General features: G+C 54.1%; 1 protein-coding gene across 8 annotated transcripts in view; it reads left to right on the plus strand.

Annotated features, from left to right (window-relative positions):
• Positions 1-23,505, plus strand: part of ARHGAP32 (Rho GTPase activating protein 32) — a 246,412-nt gene that overhangs the window by 116,293 nt on the left and 106,614 nt on the right. For 6 of the 8 annotated variants that reach the window (XM_064173280.1, XM_064173279.1, XM_064173274.1 and 3 more), the window contains exons 3-5: positions 3,518-3,609; positions 4,716-4,757; positions 5,084-5,168. In XM_064173280.1, the coding sequence (XP_064029350.1) occupies positions 3,518-3,609; positions 4,716-4,757; positions 5,084-5,168 (219 nt within the window). The remainder of the gene's footprint in view (positions 1-3,517; positions 3,610-4,715; positions 4,758-5,083; positions 5,169-23,505) is intronic. The other 2 variants (XM_064173275.1, XM_064173282.1) reach the window with 1 other exon arrangement.

A 23,505-nucleotide genomic window follows, 5' to 3' on the forward strand; every position in this document is an offset into this window, starting at 1 on the left:
TCTCTCTGGAGATCCCTTCCAGCCTGAACCATTCCGTGGTTCTACCTCTGGAGATCCCTTCCAACCTGAACCATTCCGTGGTTCTACCTCTGGAGGTCCCTTCCAGCCCCTAAAGTTCTGTGGTTAGGTTCTATTTTTTGGCTTGCTCATCTCTTCACTGTGACCTGCTGTTAGTTGCTGTCACTGAAGCCTTTCTCTGCCCCAGGTCACCACCCTCCCCCTTTCCCTCACCTGTGCTGCTCATGAGAAGTTGCTCTTCTGCAGCAGAGTCCAAAGAGCTCAGATCTAATGGAACAAACCAAGCCAAGTTCACAACCCCCTTGTGGTCCATTTAAAGGGCTCCATGGGGCAGGCAGCTGGCTCCTTCCAGCAGGCTCTGGCCAGAACTCAGCCAGGAAGAAGAGCACAATGCAGCTTCTTTTCTGCTTCCAAGAGAGATGCTGACATTTAAGTCTCCTGGAGGTGTGAGTTTTGCCTACGCTGCTTTGAGTCAGCCCTGGGGTAGTCTCCACCCTCTGCTGCAAACTGGCTCCAGGCCCACGTTTTGCTGTCAGATCTGCTTGGCCATTTTGCTATCCCACTGCTGATGGAGAAGAGCAATTTCTCTTTCTGCCTGCTGAAACTCTGCTCCCCAGCAAACTAAGGTGAGCACATCCAGCTTTGCCTAAAAGCAGCTTCCCTTTATTACTGCCATTAGTTATCTTCTGGGGTAAGGGACCTGCAGGGTTTATTACCCTGTGGTCCTCTCACTGCCAAAATGCACACCAGGAGCTTCTCAGGGGTCCTGTTGCATCCTAAAGTGATTGTGTACTCGGGGAGGAGGCAGGCAGCCAAGCAGGGGTTTATTGGAGGGTGTAAATGTTGTCCTTGTTTGCCTGCAGCCAGTGGGCATGTGTGTGCTGCAGGGCTGTGGGACAGAGGAGTCCACAGCTGGGAGGGTCAGTGGCCAGCCTTGCAGTGGCTGGAGTGGTGATGAAAGGAGGGAGCTGGCTCATGATACCTGCAGCATCACTTGTCTGAGGGCAGTGATGGAAATGGGGAGCTGGCTGCAGGTGGAGAGGTGGCCTGAGGAGGACCTCATGAGGTGCAGTAAGGTAAAGTGCAAGGTCCTGCACCTGGGTTGGGGCAAACCTCAGCATCAGTGCAGGCAGGGGGTGATGAGAGTCATAGAACCAAGCAGGTTGGAAGAGAGCTCCAAGCTCAGCCAACCCAACCTAGCACCCAGCCCTGCCCAACCAACCAGACCAAGGCACTAAGTGCCCCAGCCAGGCTTGGCTGCAACACCTCCAGGCACAGCCACTCCACCACCTCCCTGGGCAGCCCATTCCAATGCCAATCACTCTCTCTGCCAGGAACTCCCTCCTAACATCCAGCCTAAACCTGCCCTGGCACAGCTTGAGGCTGTGTCCCCTTGTTCTGTTGCTGGGTGCCTGGCAGCAGAGCCCAACCCCAGCTGGCTACAGCCTCCCTGCAGGTAGTTGCAGACAGCAATGAGGTTGAGAGCAGCAGGAAGGAATTGAGGGTTGCTGGTGGATGAGAAGCTGGACAGGCTGAGGGAGTTGGGGCTCTGCAGCCTGGAGAAGAGAAGGCTTCCAGCAGACCTTGGAGTGGTCTTGCACTATCTGAAGGGGGCTACAGGAGGGCTGGGGAGGGACTACTGACAAGGTCTGGTAATGACAGGAGGAGGAGGAATGGGTTTGAAGTGGCAGAGGGGAGATTTAGACTGGATGTTAGGAAGTTGCTTGCAGTGAGGGTGGTGAGACACTGGCACAGGTTGCCCAGGGAGGTTGTGGTGCACAGAATCACCCAATGTGATCTTTGATCCCATTCTGTGCTTCTGTGCTCCACAACCTCCCTGGAAGTGTTCAAGGCCAGGCTGGATGAGGCCTTGAGCAACCTGTTCTAGTGGGAGGTGTCCCTGCCTATGGCAGGGAGTTGGAACTGGCTGAGCTTTGAGGTCCCTTCCAACCTGAACCATTCTATGAGGCAGCACTGGGCACTTGTGGCCCAAGAATGCCCATGGCAGCCTGGGGTGCCTTAGGAAGAGTGCAGCCAGCGTTGGTGCTGCTGGGTTGAGGGAAGTCATCACTTCACTCCTGTCCCTAGGTGGAAGATTTGATGTGGTACTTCTGTTCCAGACATGTAAGAGGAGGAGTGCTGAGATGCTGTTGTCCTCTTGTTTGCAGCATTCACTCTCTTGGCCATTAGTCATGTTTGGTGGTGCAGAGGAAGCTCCTTCAGCTGCTCTGACCCACAGCACTGATGAGCCATCTCTGGCCACCAGCAGGGATTAGGTTTTTCTCCTCCTTCTCTGCAAGATCTGTGCTGATCTTCCTGGTTGATCACCACTGTCTTTATGAAAGCCTCACCTAAACACCATCATTCCTCTGGAGCTTAGGGTCTGGAACAGCCCAGCAAGAGAAAAATGTGGTGCAAAGTGTCCCAGAGTCCCTTGTGATGATAACAACTCACAGCAGCTCCTGAAGAAGCAGGTGCAGGAAGGAAAAGGTGGGAAAAGCAGGACAGAAGAAATGAAAAGGAGGAGTTGGGAGCTTTGGCCTCACTACCCTAAATGAATTTGAGTCATTAAGGAATTTTAATGTGTTCCTGCACTTAGCCCAATAGCTTCAAACATCTCTTTTTTAAGCAGCTCACCTCCCACATAGCAGCAGCTCTGCCATTAGCTTGACTCTCTGGGGTGGGAGCTCTCCAGCTTCTCCCAGTGCCTCTGCCTCAGTGCAGGGGCACAGGGCTTTGGAAAGTGACCCTTACTGCCTCTGCTAAGTGCTGGACCTGGCTGTTGTTAGGGACAGTTAGCAAAGCTCTGCAGTGGGGTTCATGAAGAGATAATCACAGGGGTTGGAGGGGACCTTTGAAGGTCTAACCCCCTTGCCTGAGCAGGATCACCTGAAGCAGCTCACAGAGGAACACATCCAGGTGAGCCTTGCGAGTCTCCAGAGACAGAGACTCCACAGCTTCTCTGGGCAGCTCTGCCACCCTCCAAGTCAGGAACTTGCAGAGTCTGAAGGGGGCCTGCAAAAAAGCTGGGGAGAGACTTCTGAGGCTGTCAGGGAGTGCCAGGACTGGGGGAAATGGAGCAAAACTGGGGGTGGGGAGAGTGAGGCTGGAGGTGAAGAGGAAGTTGTTGAGCAGGAGAGTGGTGAGAGGCTGGAATGGGTTGCCCAGGGAGGTGGTTGAGGCCCCCTGGCTGGAGGTGTTTGAGGCCAGGCTGGCTGAGGCTGTGTGCAGCCTGCTCTAGGGTAGGGTGTCCCTGGGCATGGCAGGGTGCCTGGCACTGGCTGCTCCTTGTGCTCCCTTCCAACCCTGACTGATTCTCTGATCTTCCACCTCACGTTCAGGTGGAGCTTCCTTTGCTCAGGTTTACCACATCTTACACCACGATCCAGAGGGTCAGTTTTCCTTGTTAAAAGGGCAGAGACACGTCTGGCATGCAGGAGACTTTGGCTGTGTTGCAGAAACATGTTTCAGGAGCTCTTTATCCTTCTTTCTTCTGCAGGCAAGAGGTGCAGATATCCCTGACATCCCAGGGGAGCTGCCGCTGCGGACCTGCGGCAGCACAGCGAGCATGAAGGTCAAGAACGTGAAGAAGTAAGAGCCTCTCTTCCTTGCTTTCTTTTTCCCCCTCTCTTTGCTGGCCTTCTGCTTTTGACACCCTGAGCTGTAGCTGTTGAGCTGTAACACAGCAAGGGAGTTCAGCAGCGATTTTGGCTGGGATCTTCATCAGAGCCACCAAAATCCAGGTGAAAGAAGTGAATTACAGCTAACGTTGTCTGAAAGTGGGGAGCTGGGAGGTTTTTGTGGCTCTCTCTGGCTGTAGGAGCAAGGCCTGGGAGAGTTTGGAGCTTGACTGTTCCTGTGGTTTTACCTTTTGGTCCTTTCTTCCTGAAAGTGATCAATAAAAGAAAGTTCAAATACACATAAAAAACCCTAAATAAAAGCCCAATCAGTGTCTAAATGAGGTCATTTTCCATCTCCCTCTGCTCTGGGAAGCTAAACCAGGACAAGTGGGTGGCCTAGAGAAGTACATATATATATTTATCTGGGCTTTTTTTCCTCTTTTCCTTTTCCCTTTTGCATTCTGCTCTGTGCCTCCTCACTTGGAAGGGAGTTTTGCCTCATTTTTCTTTCTTAGTGGTGTTTTTTCCTTCCCTGCTCACCCAGGTTTTGGTTTTCCTTGAGCTCACTTTATCTTTCCCTCTCTCATTCTCTCCCAGAGAATGTAAACCAACTGATTATGCTTGCAGCTAAGGTTTCAAACCTCTGGCTTGCAAAGGGGATCAGAAGCAATCGATATGACTTGGGTTATCTCAGCTAAGAGTGCTGATGGGAGCCCAGGACGCCCCAACATCGACCGAGCTGAGCCTTCAGATCACCTCTCCGTTAGCGCCGGGCTGCTGGAAGGGGAATGGCTCTTTGTTCTAGCGCTGAGCAGCCAGATGCTGCATCTCACTTCCCACTTCTATTCCCGTGGGAAGAGAGAGAGTTAGATAATGACAATCTCATTGGCTCACCACCAGAAATATCTATAGGAGCCTCTCATAGCTTCAGCAGAAGCGAGAGCGTGTTGCGGAGCCGGAGCATCTCCCCACCGGCCATCGCTGCAGCCGCTGACACTTTGGGGGGGATGATTATGCCTCACTCTTGACTTTCCAAAAGGCAAAAAAGGATAAATAGCATTTGTTCTGCACCCTCAGATACCTCAACCCGGGACTGATGGGCTGTGATGCCTTTCACAGGTAAAGTTCTCCTTTGCTACGTGTCTCGTGTAAGGCTGTTGGTTTGCACCGCAGAAACGTGCCTGTACCCGCACCGTCGCGTAAAGCTGTGGGCTTGGTGTTGGTGGAATGCCACTCAGCTCGGAGGATGTGATGAGAAAAAGCCACTTGGTGGTTTTGTCTTCCTTTCTCAGTGCCTTTCTCCTCTGTTTTTGGTGCATCACATCGACAAATCCCTCCGTTGCCTCGGCGTTAGGACCGGTCTGAGCGGCTGCGCTCCGTGTCGGCGCCGGGCGCTGCGGCGGTGGGGAGCGTCCCCCTCACGCTCTGTTTTTGCTGTGCCTCAGGTTGTCCTTTACCAAGGGGCACTTCCCGAAGATGGCTGAGTGTGCACATTTCCACTACGAGAACGTGGACTTTGGCAACATCCAGGTGAGCTGCAGATGGCTTTTCTGTCGTCCTGTCTGCCTGCCTGCCAGCCGAACGCGTGGGGGAAGGTGCGGAGGGAGGCTCCGCTGAGGTTTGCTTAGTGATGAGGAGTTAAAGCAGCAGGGTCCTGTTGGAATCGCTTCTGTGTCCTCAGCCACCTCTCTGAGGATGGAGGGGATTTAATTTGCACTGAGTCTGGTGGTGCCACTGCTGTGAGCCTGCATCAGGTGCTCGTTACGGAGCCAGCGGTGGTAGCTGCCTGCGCACCTGCAGCTGGGATGCGTGTGCCTTTGTAGAGTAGTGTGGGTTTGTTTGCTTAAACATGAATGATTCCAATTTATCTGCTCCCTTCTCCTTGTCTGCCTGATGCTCTCTGTCACCAGTTGCTAATCAGCCTGAGTTGCCCTGCCACAAGTGTTCCAGCTTCTTTCTCCTGTGATCCGTCGGAAGCGCAGCGACGTTTTCCGTTGAGCAGCAGCAGGGAGGGCTGAGAGCTGCTGCTGGTTGCTCATCAGCAGAGCATATCATGTTCTGTGCTTAGAGAGGCAGGAATGCCTCCAGCGTTTGCCACCAGCCTTCTAGCCCCCCCCAAAGAAGAGAGGTTGCAACCTTTTCATTTGTCAAACACTTCCTGCAATGCAGAGTGAATTATTTCCAGCCCTTCCTGCTTCTGTACCCCACAGTTTTGCACAGCAGAATTGTGCAGCCTTTTTATTTGCTTTCCTTCCCCACCTTGTCCCTGTAAGATTCAGGCTGAGGAGGAGTTTGGGTCCTTTAGAGAGCATTTTCAAGGCTGATGTTCCACTTAGTGCCTCCAAGGAGGTGCATTCTGCTGAGCACAGGACGTGTGTGCCTTGGCAGGCACACGCACACAGAGCCAAAGCAGCCTGGAGCAAGGTTTAGGAGGGCATCAGGGCAGAGAGCTCAGCTCTTACAGCAGCTGAGAGCAAGGAGGAGCAGTCCTCAAGTCTTTGGAAGCAAAAATGTGCTGCTTGATTTTCACTTTGTGTGCACAGGAACGTGTGTGGTTGATCTCTGTCCCCATTTCTTGCCTCCTGGTTTGGCACTGCTAATTTTTTAGCCTTCTTGGAGAGAAGTTTTCTGCCAGGTGGGTGTTTGGCAGGTTCCTACACACACACACACACACACAGGTGGTTTTCTGCATCATGTGGTCCTCCTGAGTTCTGCTTCCCACCATGCAGAGGTATTCAGCACAGTCTGCAAGCAGAGAGAGAGTCCAACCCTTGCACTGAGAGCACTTTGATGGCAAGGAATTTGATTATCCAGTGGGTTTATTCCTTGGACTGTTTCAAGAGTGGCAGGGCACAGTTGTGGGGTTGGTATCTTGGGATTTTTTGTGTCCCTGAGAGAGAGAAGTTAGGTCAGATGATTTGTTCTTTGCAGATTTCCTGCATGGTGTTCTGCAGACAAAGCTGAAGCCTGTTCTGATGGGAGCTTTTCCCCAGACATGAGCTGATGCTGCCTAGCACTTGGATTTGTGGTGTCACAGAATCACAGAATCCAGCAGGTTGGAAGAGAGCTCCAAGCTCAGCCAGCCCAGCCTAGCACCCAGCCCTGCCCAACCAACCAGACCATGGCACTAAGTGCCCCAGCCAGGCTTGGCTTCAACACCTCCAGCCACAGCCACTCCACCACCTCCCTGGGCAGCCCATTCCCATGCCAATCACTCTCTCTGCCAGGAACTTCCTCCACACATCCAGCCTGAACCTGCCCTGGCACAACTTCAGGCTGTGTCCCCTTCTTCTGTTGTTGGGTGTCTGGGAAAAGAGAGTCCTTCAATATCCTTCATAGAGTGAGAGGCCCAAAACTGAACCCAATATCTGACCTATGTACTCCCCAGTGCTGAGTACAGAGGCAGAATCACTTAGAATCATAGAACCAAGCAGGTTGGAAGAGAGCTCCAAGTTCAGCCAGCCCAACCTAGCACCCAGCCCTGCCCAACCAACCACACCATGGCACTAAGTGCCCCAGTCAGGCTTGGCTGCAACACCTCCAGCCACAGCCACTCCACCACCTCCCTGGGCAGCCCATTCCAATGCAAATCACTCTCTCAAAGTCGTGACTGTACCTACAGCTTTCCCTACCCCTTCTTGGTTGTCCTCTGTCTCTGGTCTCCATCTCTAGCAGACCACCAGCTGCTGTCACCACAGGGGTGCTCTGTCTGAAAAGTAACAGCAGGGGAAGGATGTAGCCCAGGAATAAAAAGCAGCATTGGCTGTGCAGCCTGCAGTTGTTTTCTCTCTCGTTGCCTGTGTGGTGATGGCAGGAGGAGAACTGTGGAGGATGAAGCATGAGAAGGTCTGTCACAAAGCTGTCATTCTATGTGTGTTGAGAGGGGGGGTGTGAATTCTGTGTGCCTCTTCCACCTCTGGAAAACCTTGGATGCTGAACTGCAGCAGAGCCTGTGGGTTAAGGGTCTGGAGAACAGGTCTGGTGAGGAGCAGCTGAGAGATCTGGAGAAGGGGAGGCTGAGGGGAGACCTCACTGCTCTCACAACTCCCTGAAAGGAGGTTGGAAACAGGTGGGGGTTGAGCTCTTCTGCCAAGGAGGAAGTGATAGGACAAGAGGAAATGGCCTCAAGTTGCACCAGGGGAGGTTGAGGTTGGACATTAGAAGAAACTTCTGGCACAGGCTGCTCAGTTGAATCCCCATCCCTGGAGGCATTTCAAAGAGGCAGAGATGTGGTGCTGAGAGACATAGTTTGGCCCCAGCCTTGGCAGAGCCAGAGAGTGATTGGCCTGGATGATCTTGAAGGTCTTTTCCAACCAAAATGGTTCTTTCTGCTTAAATAAGGTGAGCCAGATCCTAGGCACCAGCTTTGTGCCTCCTGTCCCCTCCTTCTACTTAGCAAGCCTGCTGTAGGTGTGGTGCTGAGTGGCATGGTTTGGTGGTGACCTTGCCAGTGGGACTTGCTGATCTGAAGGCTCTCTTCCAACCCAAATGGTTCTGTGATTCCCTGATAGATCCCATCCCCACTGGCAAAGGTCTGAGGAGCAGAGGTGCAGCAGAGCAGGGCAGGGCAGCATTGCCTGAGCAGCAGGGCAGTGGAAATGGGAAGAGGAGTGGAAATATTAATAACAGCAGTGGTATTAGTTTATAGGCTTAAAAATAGGCTCCTCCAGGGCTGCTGCATTTCAGTCAAGCAGCACTCCTTGGTGGCTCCTTTGTGCTGGGAGGGTAGACAAGAGCATAGCAGGAGGCAGAAGGGACTTGTAAATGACAGCTTGGCACTTAATAGCGGATTCCCACCTTGCAGCTGAGGGCTGGTGGGTGGAAACTCCTTTCAAACTCAACTCCACTGTTGCCAGTGTGCCTGGTTAGGCATGCAGCACTACCCTGCTGTGTCAGGAATTGTGTAACACTGTCTATTAACAGCCTGGCCAAGTTTCAGGTTGTTTTGTAACGCTGATGTCACTTAGGATATGCTCTTGTGGTGCAACCAGTATTAGTATCTTGGCATTCCACCTCCTCAGAGCGTTTGAAATTCACTTCCTGAGATGCAGCAGAAAGGATTGGTTCTCTTCTTAGCCCAGCACTCTGCTGACATGTCCAGCTGCACTTCCCCCCTCTTCAGAAGTCACAGAGTCACAGAAACATCCAGGCTGGAAAAGCCCCTCAGCATCACCAAGTCCAGCCCAGATCCCTACTCTGCAAGGTGCATCCCAAACCATATCCCTAAGCACCACTTGTAAACACCTGCAGGGTTAGTGACTCCAAGTTGTGGAGCACAGAATCACCCAATGTGCCTCCCTGGAGCTGTTCAAGGCCAGGTTGAATGAAGCCTTGAGCGACCTGCTCTAGTGGGAGGTGTCCCTGCCTAAGGCAGGGAGTTGGAACTGGCTGAGCTTTGAGGTCCTTTCCAATCTAAACCATTCTGTGGTCTACTCCAACCCCCAGCCATGGGCAGGCACATCTCACACTCAGCCAGGTTGCTCAAGGCCCCATCCAGTCTGGCCAGGAGCACTTGCAGGAAGATGTTCCCCCTGGGCAGCCTGTTCCAGTGTCTCATCACCCTCACTGGAGAGAGTTTCTTTCTGAAGTGAAGGCCTGGCCCCCTGCCCTCTGCTGCAGTGAACTGGGGCAGTCTGAAGTGTTGTCTGCCCCAGCTCAAAGCAGGACTGGGCACAGATCACCTGCAGGAAGGGCTGGAGGAGTGCTGCCTGCTCTTTGTCCACGTGCAGCTGGCTTGCTGAGCTCCACTCTCCCCCCAGCAGTGCCTTGAAACCAAACCTGCCTGCTGCATGGTGTAGGAGGGCACATTTGTACCTCCAGCTCTTCTGTGGCCATGGTGATGTTCAGTGTCTTGGCAGTCATGAGCAGCTACAGGCTGCACTGTCTTCATGTATCCCACTCACTGGCAGAGTGCTGCAAGAGAGAGAAAGTCTTGCTCCTGAAAGGAGCAGGAAGCAGCCCCAGGCCCTGTCACAGGATGGAAGCCCAGAGCAGAGCTCACCAGAGCTGGCCAGAGTGGTGCTGGAGGTTGCTGCTGTGGAGACAGCTCTGCTGGCTGTTGCTTTGTCTCCATGTTGCATGTCAAGTGGTGCTTCCTCCTCACCTTCCAGCTCTGGCTGATGTTAATCTCCCCCCAGAATGACTTCCCAGGTTCTTAAGTGCTGTATTCCCCTTCTTTAGACTAAGGCCTCCCCCTCCCACTGTTTGTCTTTCCACACAATGCCAGCGTGGTGGTGGCTGGAAGGGACCTCTGGAGGTCATCCAGTGCAACCTCTGCTGCAGCAAGGTGGTGACCCTGGATTGCAGGGTCCAGGGGAGTTTGGGATCTGTCCAGAGTAGGAGACTCCACAGCCTCTCTGGGCAGCCTGCTGCAGGACTTCAGCACCCTTACACCAGAGAACACCTCCTGGTTGCCATTTGTGCCTGCTGCTCCTTGTCCTGTCACTGAGCACCACTGAATAGAGCCCAGCTCCATCTGCATGCCCCCAGCTGAGCATTGGTCAGATCCCCTCTCAGGCTGCTCCTCTGGAGGGGCAGCAGCCCAGCCCCAGGGCTCCAGGCCCACAGCATCTTCGTGGTGCTCCACAGGGCTCTCCAGTAGTTCCAAGTCTCTCTTGAACTGGGGAGCCCAGGCCCAGTACTCCAGATGTGTCCTCATTAGGTCAGAGTAGAGGGGGAGGAGAATCTCTCTCAACCTGTTGGCCACACTCTCCTTGGTGCCCCCCAGGGGACCTTTTGCCTCCCTGGCCCTGAGGGCACATTGCTGGCTCTTGGGCATCTCGTTGTCCTCCAGCACTCCCAGGTCCTTCTGGTGCAGCTGCTTCCCAGCAGCTCAGCCCTCAGCTGTGCTGGTGCAGGAGCTTGTTCCTCTCCAGGGGCACAACCCTGCACTTGCCCTGCTTGAACTTCAGCAGGCTCCTCTCAGCCCAGCTCTCAGCCTTTCCAGGTCCTGCTGTATGGCTTCTTGACCAGGAGGAGATGTTTCTGAGGCTGCTTGAGGGACATGAGCCTACCAAAACAACCATGGGCATAAGTGTAGGTGGAAACTGCTTCTCTTAACTTAATCATTCCAGCCACAACTCCCTGAAACCTGGCACAGCCTCTTGCCAGGATCAACAGCTTCTGACAATCTGAAGTCTCCAGACCAAGCTCCTCTGTGCCAAGAAGTTAGGAAAATATTTGAGTCAGTTCACCTCAGCTTTTGGATTCTTCTGTTCCCCTGCTTTGCATCCAACTTGCCACTAACTCCTCAGCACAGAGCCCAACGACTTCCCTGGATCAAGGTCACACCTGTGGAATTCCAGCCTGCTTGGTGTGCTTCCAGTGAAATGGGGAGAAACCCAGGAATGGCTGCTGGAGTGGAAGGATGACTTCAGGGCTGGAGAGAAGCTCCCCATCAGCTCTGCCCTTGCTGCTCATAGGTTCACTACCTGTGTTGGAGTTGTTGCTGCAGAGAAAGTGGAGTCAGTGAGCAGTGAGGTCCCACAGGGGTCAGTGCTGGGACCACTTCTGTCCAATATAGTCAGCAACGACCTGGGTGAGGGCACAGAGGGCACTGCCAGCAGGTTTGCTGGTGGCACCAAGCTGGGTGCAGTGGCTGCCACTCAGGGAACCTGCCTGCTAGCAGCTGTCTGACAGGCTGGAGTTTGGAAGGCTAAGAGGTCCTGCAGACCTCATGGCTATCATTTGGTAGAATGTGGATGTGATGATGTGGAGGGGACATGCTCAGAGGAGCACCCTCCTGTGTGTCTGGAGCTGTAGCACTGAACTGGATGGGGACAGCTTCAGGCAGCTCTGGGGGGTGATTGATTGCCAGAAGCGTTTGGGTTGGAAGGGACCTTCAGGATCATCCAGTTCCAGCCCCCATGCCCTGGGCAGGGACACCTCCTGCCAGCCCAGGATGCTCAAGACCTCATCCAACCTGACCTTGAACACCTCCAGGGAGGGGACATCCACAGCCTCCCTGGGCAGCCTGTGCCAGTGTCTCACCACCCTCCCTGGAAAGAATTTCCTCCTCATCTCCCTCCCAGATCTGCCCTCCTGAAGCTTCAATCCATTCCCTCTTTTCCTATCAGCCCTTGCTAGGGACAGAAATCTCAGTGCAAGTCTGGATGAGCATCTTCTCAGACTGGAATGTCTTGAGATGTCTTCCTTCAGTTAACCAAGAGCTGAGGACTTGGGAACCCAAATGGTTCTGAGGAAGTGTGGCACATTTGGCTCCTCTTTGTGCCTGGGCAAAGAGCATTCACCCCCTGCAGGAATCCACCTTCGTTCTGCTTGCCTGGGAACAGAGCAAACTTCCTCCTGGCTTTTGCCTCTGGCTTGATGCATGGAGTGGCTGTTTGGTGGCCTGAGTACCTCTTGGAAGTGACTTTCCTGAGCCCAGCTGTTAACTTTGGCATTGCCCTCCTGCTGTGTGCCACCCTCATAAATCTCCTGTAGCAGAGTGTCACAGGAAGGCATAAAAATTGCTTTAATTAGGAACTGGAGCAGGCTTGTGTTGGAAAATTTTTCTTCCTGGAGGTTTAATGACCTGAAAAAGGAGGGAGAGGAAAAAAAAAAGCCCTCCAAGATGTATTCTAGGGATAATTAAATGATATTAAAGGTGGGAAAGGAATCTGTGGGCTGCAGGAAAATCATCCCAGTTTCAGTGGTGCGAGAGAGGATTAAACCCCTCATGGTTTTGCCTATATTAAGTGATGCTGTTAAGAGGAACAGTGCTAAAACACCCCCCCAAAAGTGCACTCAGGCCTCCAAGCCTGCCAGGCAGGTGTGATTTTAACAAGCAGCAAAGCCCAGGTTGATCCCAGCACTGAGGTCTGCAGGAGCAGGGATGTGTTTCCCCTCCCCAGCAGAGGTTTGTCGTGGCAGGGGATGTATGAGCTGCTAAAGCAAACATCCCTGGGAACATTGACACTCTGTGCTGCCTGGAGCTGCCTGCAGAAAGGGGGTTTGTTAGGCTGCTGCTCCTCTGCCAGGACTCAGAGGCTTGCTGGCAGTTGGCAGCTCAAGGGGAGCTAAGTTTTTCAGCTGTCCATTCATCAGCTTGGCTCCCCAGTGGGCTGTGAGGAGTCCTGGCCTTAGAAATGGTCTTGTTTTTAGTTCCTGCTGCAGAAGTGCAGGTAGGATAGAACCTGAGGGTGCAAAATCTGTGGTGCTGATCCTCTTGGCTTTGAGTTGTGGGCAGGTGTCAAGAGGATGGGGCCAGACTCTGCTCAGTGGTGCCCAACAACAGGACGAGGGGCAGTGGGCACCAACAAAAGAGAAGATCAATGGTATCTGTGAGCAGCAGGTTGAGGGAGGTTCTTCTTTGCCTTTACTCTCCTCTAGTGGTGGTGTTGAGGTGACCCAGAGCAGGGCAGCAAGGCTGGGGAGGGGCCTGGAGCACAGCCCTGTGAGGAGAGGCTGAGGGAGCTGGGGGTGTGCAGCCTGCAGCAGAGGAGGCTCAGGGCAGAGCTCATTGCTGTCTGCAGCTGCCTGCAGGGAGGCTGTAGCCAAGTGGGGTTGGGCTCTGCTGCCAGGCAAGCAGCAACAGAACAAGGGGACACAGCCTCAAGTTGTGCCAGGGCAGGTCTAGGCTGGATGTGAGGAGGAAGCTGTTGGCAGAGAGAGTGATTGGCACTGGAATGGGCTGCCCAGGGAGGTGGTGGAGTGGCTGTGGCTGGAGGTGTTGCAGCCAAGGCTGGCTGGGGCACTTAGTGCCATGGTGTGGTTGGTTGGGCAGGGCTGGGTGCTAGGTTGGGCTGGCTGAGCTTGGAGCTCTCTTCCAACCTGGCTGATTCTCTGATTCTAGTGAGGACACATCTGGAGTCTTGGGTCCCCTTCTGGGCTCTTCAGTTTGTGAGAGACAGGGAACTGCTGGGGAGAGTGCAGCAGAGGCTCCAAAGGTGCTGAGGGGGCCTGGAGCAGCTCTGTGAGCAGCAAAGGCTGAGAGCCCTGGGGCTGAGAGCCTGCAGAAGAGCAGCCCCAGAAGGGATCTGATCCATGCTCAGCAAGAGCTGAAAGGCTGGGGACAGGAGGATGCTGCTGGGCTCTGTTCAGTGGTGCCAAGTGGCAGGGCAAGGGGCAGCAGGCACAGAGTGGAGCTCAGGAGGTTCCATCTGTAGGGGATGAGAAGCTGCTTCAGTGTGAAGGTGCTGGGGGCCTGGAGCAGGCTGCCCAGAGAGTTCTGGAGTCTGCTCCTCTGCAGAGGTTCCAACCCCCCCTGGACACTGATCCTGGGCCAGCTGTTTTCTGGGAGTGCTTCACGTGGGTGTGTGGCTCTGGGTCTTGGATATGAAATGCTTTCATGAAGATGCTCTTCAAGCCAGCCTCTCCTCAAGCACAGCTCCTCTTCTCTTTTCAGACTAAGTGAACAGCCTTTGCTTCTCCTTCCCACCAGCTGTTTCCATCCCTCTGCCCTACTAATGAAAGGAAGATCTGCTTGCCATGGGACACGTTTTAAGCCCTCTCCTGCCACCACCTTAGGTTGCTTCCTTGCAAATATTTTCTTTCTCAGGACAAGGGGAAGCTTGGTCAGATCTGCATATGCATGTTTAAAGCCCCATCAAAGGTGGTTTCTTAGGACAGTCAGGGGTTGGTTTGTGAGTTGCAGCCAGAGCTGGCACCTCTCAGTCCACCATCAGACTGAGAATTATGCCAGCCAGAACTTAGAGAGGAGACTCTTGCTTAATAGAGAGCCACAGAGCCAGCACTGCAGCAGGCTGGGGATAAAAAGATATGGTGCCATATCTTTAATGTGTGTTCAGCATCCATCAACCTGCCCTAGAATGAATTCCCTTCTCCCAGCAGGCTGCTGAGGCTTCTAAATGTGGTTCTAGAAAGCAAATTGCCTGTTAGGAAAGCTCATCTTTGGCTGGAAGATGTTGGCTGCTCCTGCCAAGTGATGTTTAGATACCAACAGTTCTGAGGTGTGAACCTGGAAATTCAGTGCAGCTTTAGAGCCCATCTTTGTGGTGCTTGGGTGTGAAGCTGATTTATTGCAGTTGTGACTTGTCCAAACATAGAATCATAGAACTGTTTTGGTTGGAAGAGGCCTTTTAAGATCATCAAGTCCACCACTAGACCATAAAATACCCAACTTGAGATCAAGTTCCCATTTACCAGCTTGAAGAAGTTGAAAGAAAATCAAACCAAGTCCTATTATTTCTGCAGTGTGAGTCCAGAAATTGACTTTGAAATGCTGCTGAATTATTTAGTAGTCCATTATCTGCCAGGCTCTGCAGTAATTACAGGTTAGGCAATCCTGGAATGGACTGGGAGCACACTGGGAGCTGGAGCCTTGGGCTAGAAAGCATTGGCATGAAGGAGGGGGCAGTGTCCTGTCAGGATGAGGGTGTCACTTGGGATCAGGGCTGGGCAGAGTCCTGTGCAGTATCTTTGTTGATCATCTGGAGAAGGGGATTGAGTCCAGCATCAGTAAGTTTGCAGATGGCACCAAGCTAGGAGCAGCTGTGGAGCTGTTGGAGGGTAGCAGAGCCCTGCAGAGGGACCTGGCCAGGCTGGATGGGTGGGCAGAGGCCAAGGGAATGAGACTGAACAAGGCCAAGGGCAGGGTTCTGCACTTTGGCCACAACAACCCCAAGCAGTGCTACAGGCTGGGGACAGAGTGGCTGAGAGCAGGCAGGCAGAGAGGGAGCTGGGGGTGCTGGGAGAGAGGAGCTGAAGAGGAGGCAGCAGTGCCCAGGTGGGCAGCAGAGCCAATGGCATCCTGGGCTGGCTCAGGAGCAGTGTGGGCAGCAGGACAAGGGAGGTTCTTGTGCCCCTGTGCTCAGCACTGCTCAGGCCACCCCTGCAGTGCTGTGTCCAGTTCTGGGCTCCTCCATTGCAGAGAGATGCTGAGGTGCTGGAAGGTGTCCACAGGAGGGCGCCAAAGCTGGTGAGGGGCCTGGAGCACAGCCCTGTGAGGAGAGGCTGAGGGAGCTGGGGGGGTGCAGCCTGCAGCAGAGGAGGCTCAGGGCAGAGCTCATTGCTGCCTGCAGCTGCCTGCAGGGAGGCTGTAGCCAGGTGGGGTTGGGCTCTGCTGCCAGGCAAGCAGCAAGAGAAGAAGGGGACACAGCCTCAAGCTGTGCCAGGACAGGTTCAGGCTGGATGTGATGAGGAAGTTGCTGGCAGAGAGAGTGATTGGCACTGGAATGGGCTGCCCAGGGAGGTGGTGGAGTGGCTGTGGCTGGAGGTGTTGCAGCCAAGCCTGGCTGGGGCACTTAGTGCCATGGTGTGGTTGGTTGGGCAGGGCTGGGTGCTAGGTTGGACTGGCTGAGCTTGGAGCTCTCTTCCAACCTGCTTGATTCTATGATTCTGTGATTGTTCAGGTGAGGGAAACTGAGGATTGTGAGGTGGAGGGAAGGTGTGGGCCCAGAGAAACACCAGAGCCTGAGTTGGAGTCTCCATCCCTGCAGCTTCTCTGAAGGCTGGAGGTTAGATCTGGTGTCATGCCTTGCCTCGTGTCTGACAGCTGCAGAGCCAGCTGGAGCCTGCAAGCTCTCTGTGCAAGCTCTTAGGCTGGGCCATGCAGCCTGAATTATTGATGGGTTTTAGCAGTAACTCCAGAGCTGTGATGTGCACTTTGAATCCACCCCAGATGAGCTGTGCTGGGTTTTATTTCCCCTGCTGCATGGTCCCTGCACTTCTTTGAACTCCTTTAAGCCTTCTTCCATCCCTCAGTTTTCAGCTGCTTTAAACAAAGTGCAGTTCAAAGGCAGGAGAAGATCTTTGCAGGGCTGCTTGGTGTGGGTGCTGGTTCTGAGGGCAGAGTCCTGGAGCAGTGCTGCAGCTGGGTTCAAGTTTTCATGCCTGTCTAATGGTATAAAAATGCAGGGTTTGGGTCATGCCTCAGCCCCTGGAGACAGCCTGGAGAATAAAGTTCACTTTTCCTCTTTAGTGGTTTAAAGATAAGCAAGGAGAGCAGGAGGGGTGATTCTGTGATTCTGTGATCCTGAGGCTTGGGCTTTTGTCAACAAAATCCTAGAATGAGGCAGGGTTGGAAGGGACCACAAGGAGCAGCCAGTTCCAACCCCCCTGCCATGCCCAGGGACACCCTACCCTAGAGCAGGCTGCACACAGCCTCAGCCAGCCTGGCCTCAAACACCTCCAGCCATGGGGCCTCAACCACCTCCCTGGGCAACCCATCCCAGCCTCTCACCACTCTCATGGTGCAGTATCCACCTGCTCTCACAGGTCTTTGTTGTGTTTGAGGTTCAGTGAGGCCAAGTGCCAGGATCTGCACTTGGGGTCACAGCAGCCCCATGACTGTCCCAGGCTGGGGGCAGAGTGACTGGAAGCTGCCTGGGAGAGAAGAACCTGGAGGAGCTGGTGGCCAGGCAGCTGCAAATGAGCCAGGCTGTGCCCAGGTGGCCAAGAAGGCCACCAGCATCCTGGCCTGGATCAGCAGTGGTGTGGCCAGCAGGAGCAGGGCAGGGATTGTCCTGCTGTGCTCAGCACTGGTGAGGCCACACTTTGAGTGCTGGGTTCAGGTTTGGGGCTCTCACTCCAGGTTGGGCATTGAAGGGCTGGAGCAGGTCCAGAAAAGAGCAACGAAGCTGGGAAGGGTCTGGGGAACAGGGCTGGGGAGGAGCAGCTGAGGGAGCTGGAGGTGTTCAGCCTGGAGAAGAGGAGGTGTCCTTGCCTATGGCAGGGGGTTGCAACTGGATGATCTTTGAGGTCCCTTCCAACCTAAACCATTCTGTGACTCTAGGAGACCTTCTGGCTCTCTGCAGCTCCCTGAGAGGGGATTGGAGCCAGCTGAGGGTTGGTCTCTCCTCCCAAGGAGCAGGGCATAGGACAAGAGGAAATGGCCTCATGTTGTACCAGGGGAGGTTTAGGTTGGACATGAGAAGAAGCTTCTTGACTGGAAGGCTTCTCAAGCTCTGTAGCAGGCTGCCCACAGCTACCAACTGGAACAGAGAAGGTTTCACCTCAAGGGGAGGAGAAACTTCTTTAGAGTGAGGGTGCCAGAGCCCTGGAGCAGGCTGCCCAGGGAGGCTGTGGGGTCTCCTGCTGTGGAGGCTTTCCAAACCCACCTGGAGGCATTCCTGTGTGAACTACCCTGGGCCATCCTGCCTTGGCAGGGGGCTTGGACTGGATGATCTCTGGAGGTCCCTTCCAACTCCTAAGGTTCTGTGATTCTGTGGCTGAATCCCCATCCCTGGAGGGCTTTAAAAAACCACAGAGCTGCAGCACAGAGCCCTGATGCAGTTTTGCCTCTGTTATTTACTCTCAAGTCCATGCTCTGGAGACTGCCAGTTGAGGTTTCAACACGTGGAGGGACCAAAATGAAAGCCAAGACAGCATTTATGAACTGCCTCAACAAAGCAAAGCTTGTCCCATTCATGAACCCTTTCTCTGCACATCTCTTTCATACCTTGCAGTTCAGGCATTTGGCTTTTCAGTCCCTGCTGCTCTTCTCAGTCAAGATTCAGCAGCTGCATGATTGGTTTTGCTCTGTGGCAGCATTTTTCTTCCTCCCCTGGGATTTCAGAGCTGTAGATGAGCTCCTGCTTTTGCCACATGCCATAAATAATCTGTGTCAGGCAAAGAAGGAGGTCACTCCTGCCTGTGCCTGTGCTCTGGAAAACACAGCTTCATCTTTTCCACTTGGCCTTCCTGGGTTGGGGTCTGCAACACATTTACATACAACCACTGGAAGAAGAAGCTCCCCCCCCAGTGCTGATGGGCTGCAGTGACACAGAGTGGTGAGGGTTGGCTGCACACTGCTCTTGTGCTTCCTGATGGCATTTACTTAGCTTCTCTTCATACTGTGTCCAGTTCTGGGCCCCTGAATTCAAGAGAGATGTTGAGGTGCTGGAAGGTGTTGAGAGAAGGGTGACAAAGCTGGGGAGGGGCCTGGAGCACAGCCCTGTGAGGAGAGGCTGAGGGAGCTGGGGGTGTGCAGCATGCAGCAGAGGAGGCTCCTCATCCCTGGAGACATTCAAGATCAGACTCAGTGTGGCCCTGTGCAGCCTGCTCTAGTGGGAGATGTCCCTGCAGGGTGGGGTGGACAAGATGACCTTTGAGGTTGCCTTCCAAGCCAGTGCAATCTGTGAACCTGAGTCCAGCCATAAGCTAACACCTCCCTAAACACAACCCTTGAGCATTGTGTGATTGGAATGGGCTGCCCAGGGGGGTGGTGTGGTCACCATCCCTGGAGGTGCTTAGAAGGAGGTTGAGTGAGGCACTTAGTGCCATGGTTTAGTTCATTAGAAGGTGTTAGGGATGATCTCAAAGGTCTTTTCCAACCTGGTGAATAATGTCCCTGAGCTCCTCACTCAGACATCTCTTAACCACCTCCAGAGATGGTAACTCCACCACTTCCCTGGGCAGCCTGACTACCAAACCCAACTTCTCCTCAAACTGATTGCTTCCAGGATTTGGGCTTTGCTTTGCTGTTGTTCCTTCTCCTCCCTTGGAGCTCCTGCTGATATTCCAGGTCTAGAAATCCATTTGTTTTCTTCCCAGTGACTTTGATTCTTATCAGCCTGGAAAAAAAAAGGCTCTTATTGATTTAGTGGTGGAGAGAGAGAGAGCAGAAAAAGTGAGTAAGAGCCTGCCAGGCTGGCATGACAGCAGTGTATCAATTTTCAGTCCTCCCAGAGGAATCAGAGATTCTTCCCAGCAAATGGAAAAGTCGACTCTGAGCAAAGCTGTTGGTGACCTCCCACTGAATGTGATGGATTTTGGAGCTGAGGGAAGAGCAGGCAGCCCCAGCTAACACACTGATTTAATGCACTTCCCTTGGAAGTCAGCATTCTTACCACATCCATGTGCAGGCAGGTAGAAAGGGAAAATGAGGCTGTAAACTAATTGATATCCACTGGCTTAGTCTTCATCCTCTGGCTCTGGGCGAATGCACTTCTCACTGAGCTAAAGCAATAGCAGAGAGTTGTGAAGGTTGGAAAAGACCCAAAGATCAAAGGGTCATAGAATCAGCCAGGTTGGAAGAGAGCTCCAAGCTCAGCCAGCCCAACCTAGCACCCAGCCCTGCCCAACCAACCAGACCTTGGCACTAAGTGCCCCAGCCAGGCTTGGCTGCAACACCTCCAGCCACAGCCACTCCACCACCTCCCTGGGCAGCCCATTCCAATGCCAATCACTCTCTCTGACAACAACTTCCTCCTAACATCCAGCCTAGACCTGCCCTGGCACAGCTTGAGGCTGTGTCCCCTTGTTCTGTTGCTGGGTGCCTGGCAGCAGAGCCCAACCCCACCTGGCTACAGCCTCCCTGCAGGCAGCTGCAGGCAGCAATGAGCTCTGCCCTGAGCCTCCTCTGCTGCAGGCTGCACCCCCCCAGCTCCCTCAGCCTCTCCTCACAGGGCTGTGCTCCAGGCCCCTCAGCAGCTCTGGCGCCCTCCTGTGGACACCTTCCAGCACCTCAGCATCTCTCTGGAATGCAGGAGCCCAGAACTGGACACAGCACTCCAGGTGTGGCCTGAGCAGTGCTGAGCACAGGGGCAGAAGAACCTCCCTTGTCCTGCTGCCCACACTGCTCCTGAGCCAGCCTAGGATGCCATTGGCTCTGCTGCCCACCTGGGCACTGCTGCCTCCTCTTCAGCTCCTCTCTGCCAGCACCCCCAGCTCCCTCTCTGCCTGGCTGCTCTCAGCCACTCTGTCCCCAGCCTGTAGTGCTGCTTGGGGTTGTTGTGGCCAAAGTGTAGAACCCTGCACTTGGTCTCTCTGGGCAACCTGTGCCAGTGTCTCACCATCTTCACTGTCAGGAACTTCCTCATCTCCAGTTTCAGTCTCCCCTCAAGCTTCAGTCCATGCCCTCTCATCCCACCCCTGCAAGCCCTTAGCCTCCTTTTCTCCAGGCTGAACACCCCCAGTTCCCTCAGCTGCTCCCCACAATATGGGATCTAGGTGCCTTATGTCCTTACTGTCTGTTACCAGCAGCACAGAATGCCAGGGGTTGGAAGGGTCCTCTGGAGACCATCCAGAAGGAAGTTCACCCAGAGCAGGCTGTGCAGGATGGTGTCCAGCTGGGTTTGGAGTGACTCCACAGATGGAGGCTCCATCACCTTTTTGGGCAGCCTGATGGACAAAACCTGCAAAGCAATCAGCCTCATTCTTGACCCATCCAAGTGGCTGTTGAGGAGCCCCTGGATGGGTTGACTCCAGAAGTGGTCCCTTTGGTGTGACAAAGGGGGAATGCTGAGCCTGTGCATGCTGCCCAGCAGCAGCCAGAGCGAAGGTCCTGCGTTGTCTGGTAGCAGCCAGTGCTAGAAAGGCCTCTTTGTTTGGTGGCAAAGCCACTTTTCTTCCTCAAGAAAGCACTGAATAACCCCACTGCTTTCATCTAACAGCCTCTTTGTCCCTGCCTGGAGCCCCTGAGAGCCTGGTTCCTCTTCCAGAGCCGTCTCCATTGTTCTGCATGCCATGGATGTTGGCGCAGTTGGGCTTGGGAGAGGACCAGGACGACATCGGCAGGAGAGAACTGTGCTGTGTTCTCCTTGGAGAGCCTGATCCCTGCCATCCTTTGTCCTGCAATGCCATCTAGTGTGCAGGGAGCTCCGGGCTCCTGGCTGCTGGAAAGGCATGGCAGCAGAGGGCTTCCCCTTGTGCCTGATTCCAGGCTACTCCCAGGGGGCTTCTCCTTGTGCCTGATTCCAGCTACAGGAGAGCTGAGGAGGGACTTCTGGCAAGGGCTGGGAGTGACAGGGCAAGAGGGGATGGATTGAAGCTTGAGGAGGGCAGATTTGGACTGGAGGTTAGGAAGAGCATAGAGAACCTCCTCATTAGAGCTGTTTTAACCCTGAGTGCTTCTAGGGGCAAGCTGCACATCTCAGTGTAAAGATTTGACCTGGATATGAGGGCAGATTGAGACTGGGGATTAGGAAGAAATTCTCTAGAGTGAAGGTGGGGAGAGACTGGCACAGGTTGCCCAGGGAGGCTGTGGTTGTTGCCCAGGGAGGCTGTGGTTGCTTCCCCCTTGAAGGTGTTCAAGGCCAGCTTGGGCAGCCTGCTCTAGTGGGAGGTGTCCCTGCCCATGGCAGTAGGGTTGGAACTGGATGAGCTTTAAGGTCCCTTCCAACCCAAACCATTCTCTGAGTGTCTGAAGGAAAGAAGAACCCTTCAGCTCCCTGGAAGTGCCTTTGTGTTGCAAGAAACACCCAGAGTGGCCATGGAAACCCATCATTAGGTTGGATCAGCTCTGCTTTGAACTGGAAGATGGAAGACATTTACTTTCCCCTTTTGGAGCAGAGCCTGTGGTGTGAGGCCTGAGACACAAGAGAGGCCATGTGGGCTCCTGGGTATCAAAGTGCCCATTTCCAAAGCTCTGCTATTATGGTCAGCAGGGTCCACTCCGTGGTGGCTGAAGGTGGTTTGCTTTGGAGCCAGGCTGAGCCTTTGCTTTTCTTTTTCTGGCTGCTGGTAGGGCATCACAATTTTCTGGGGATCTGTGTCGGGGGCAGAGTTTGGTTGGCAGCCAGGAAGAGATCTGGTTGTTGTTGTTTGGTGCAGTTAACTGTTTCATTCAGCTCAGTGAGGCGAGGGGGAGAGCAACCGAGGGATGTTGGCTGCGCTCGGGATGGAGCTGAAGGGTTTTGTCTCTGGGGAAAGCAGAGCCTGTCCCTTCTGGCTGCTTCTCTTGGGCAGCAGAAAGGTTTGAGTTGAGGTCCTGGGAAACTGGTGGAATGTGGTGGTGTTGGTTGGGGATTTGGGGGGTGTTGGAACGAGGAAGGTGGTTCCTCTGAGAAGGAGTTGAGGGAGGGTTGAGGAAGGAACACAAACCTTATGAGGAGAGGCTGAGGGCGCTGGGGGTGTGCAGCCTGCAGCAGAGGAGGCTCAGGGCAGAGCTCATTGCTGTCTACAACTGCCTGAAGGGAGGCTGTAGCCAGGTGGGGGTTGGGCTCTGCTGCCAGGCAGCCAGGGACAGAAGAAGGGGACACAGCCTCAAGCTGTGCCAGGGCAGGTTCAGGCTGGATGTTAGGAGGAAGTTGTTGGCAGAGAGAGTGATTGGCATTGGAATGGGCTGCCCAGGGAGGTGGTGGAGTGGCTGTGGCTGGAGGTGTTGCAGCCAAGCCTGGCTGGGGCACTTAGTGCCATGGTCTGGTTGGTTGGGCAGGGCTGGGTGCTAGGTTGTGCTGGCTGAGCTTGGAGCTCTCTTCCAGCCTGCTTGGTTCTATGATTCTGTGAAGGTTTTGTGTGTTCCTCTTGAAGAACTTTCCAAGGGAGGGATGAACAGGATGGGTTAGTGAGCACTGTGGCCACATGTGAGCCACGCAGAGGATGGAGGGAATGGAGTATCTCGGTTAGGAGGGAGCCTGAGGGAGCTGGGGCTGTGCTGCTGGGAGAGGTGGAGCCTGAGAGGTGACCTCAGCAATGGTGATAAAGATGTGCAGGTGAGTGGCAGGAGGCTGGGGCCAGGCTCTGCTGGGTGATGCCAGTGCCAGCACAAGGGGCAGTGGTGGAAGCTGAGGCAGAGGAAGTTTCGTGTAAGCATGAGGAGGAATTTTTCCCTGTGAGGTTCAAAGAGCACTGGCACAGGCTGCCCAGGGGGGCTGTGGGGTCTCCCTCTCTGGAGATACTCAAGACCTGCCTGGATGTGTTCCTGAGTGATATGCTCTAGATGATCCTGCTCTGGCAGGGGGGCTGGACTGCATGAGTTTTGGAGGTCCTTCCAGCCCCTGACACTGTGTTTCTGTGGGTGGCTGTACTAACCAGAAGGCAGATTTAGACCAGCCTGGGACAGCCTGGGACAAGGGGAATGTTTCTCTGTAGGTGCACACCCCCCCTCCCCACCAAGGAGTCATTTTCTTCCAAGCACCATTTCTGTGGTCCAGCAGAGTGATTTGATTTGGGTTCCTGGGAAACTGGTGGAATTTGATGATGTTGCTTGGAGGTTAGGGGTATTGGGCTGGAGAAGATAACCAGG

Source organism: Pogoniulus pusillus, chromosome 38 (assembly GCF_015220805.1).
Source record: "Pogoniulus pusillus isolate bPogPus1 chromosome 38, bPogPus1.pri, whole genome shotgun sequence".
Taxonomy (NCBI): domain Eukaryota; kingdom Metazoa; phylum Chordata; class Aves; order Piciformes; family Lybiidae; genus Pogoniulus; species Pogoniulus pusillus.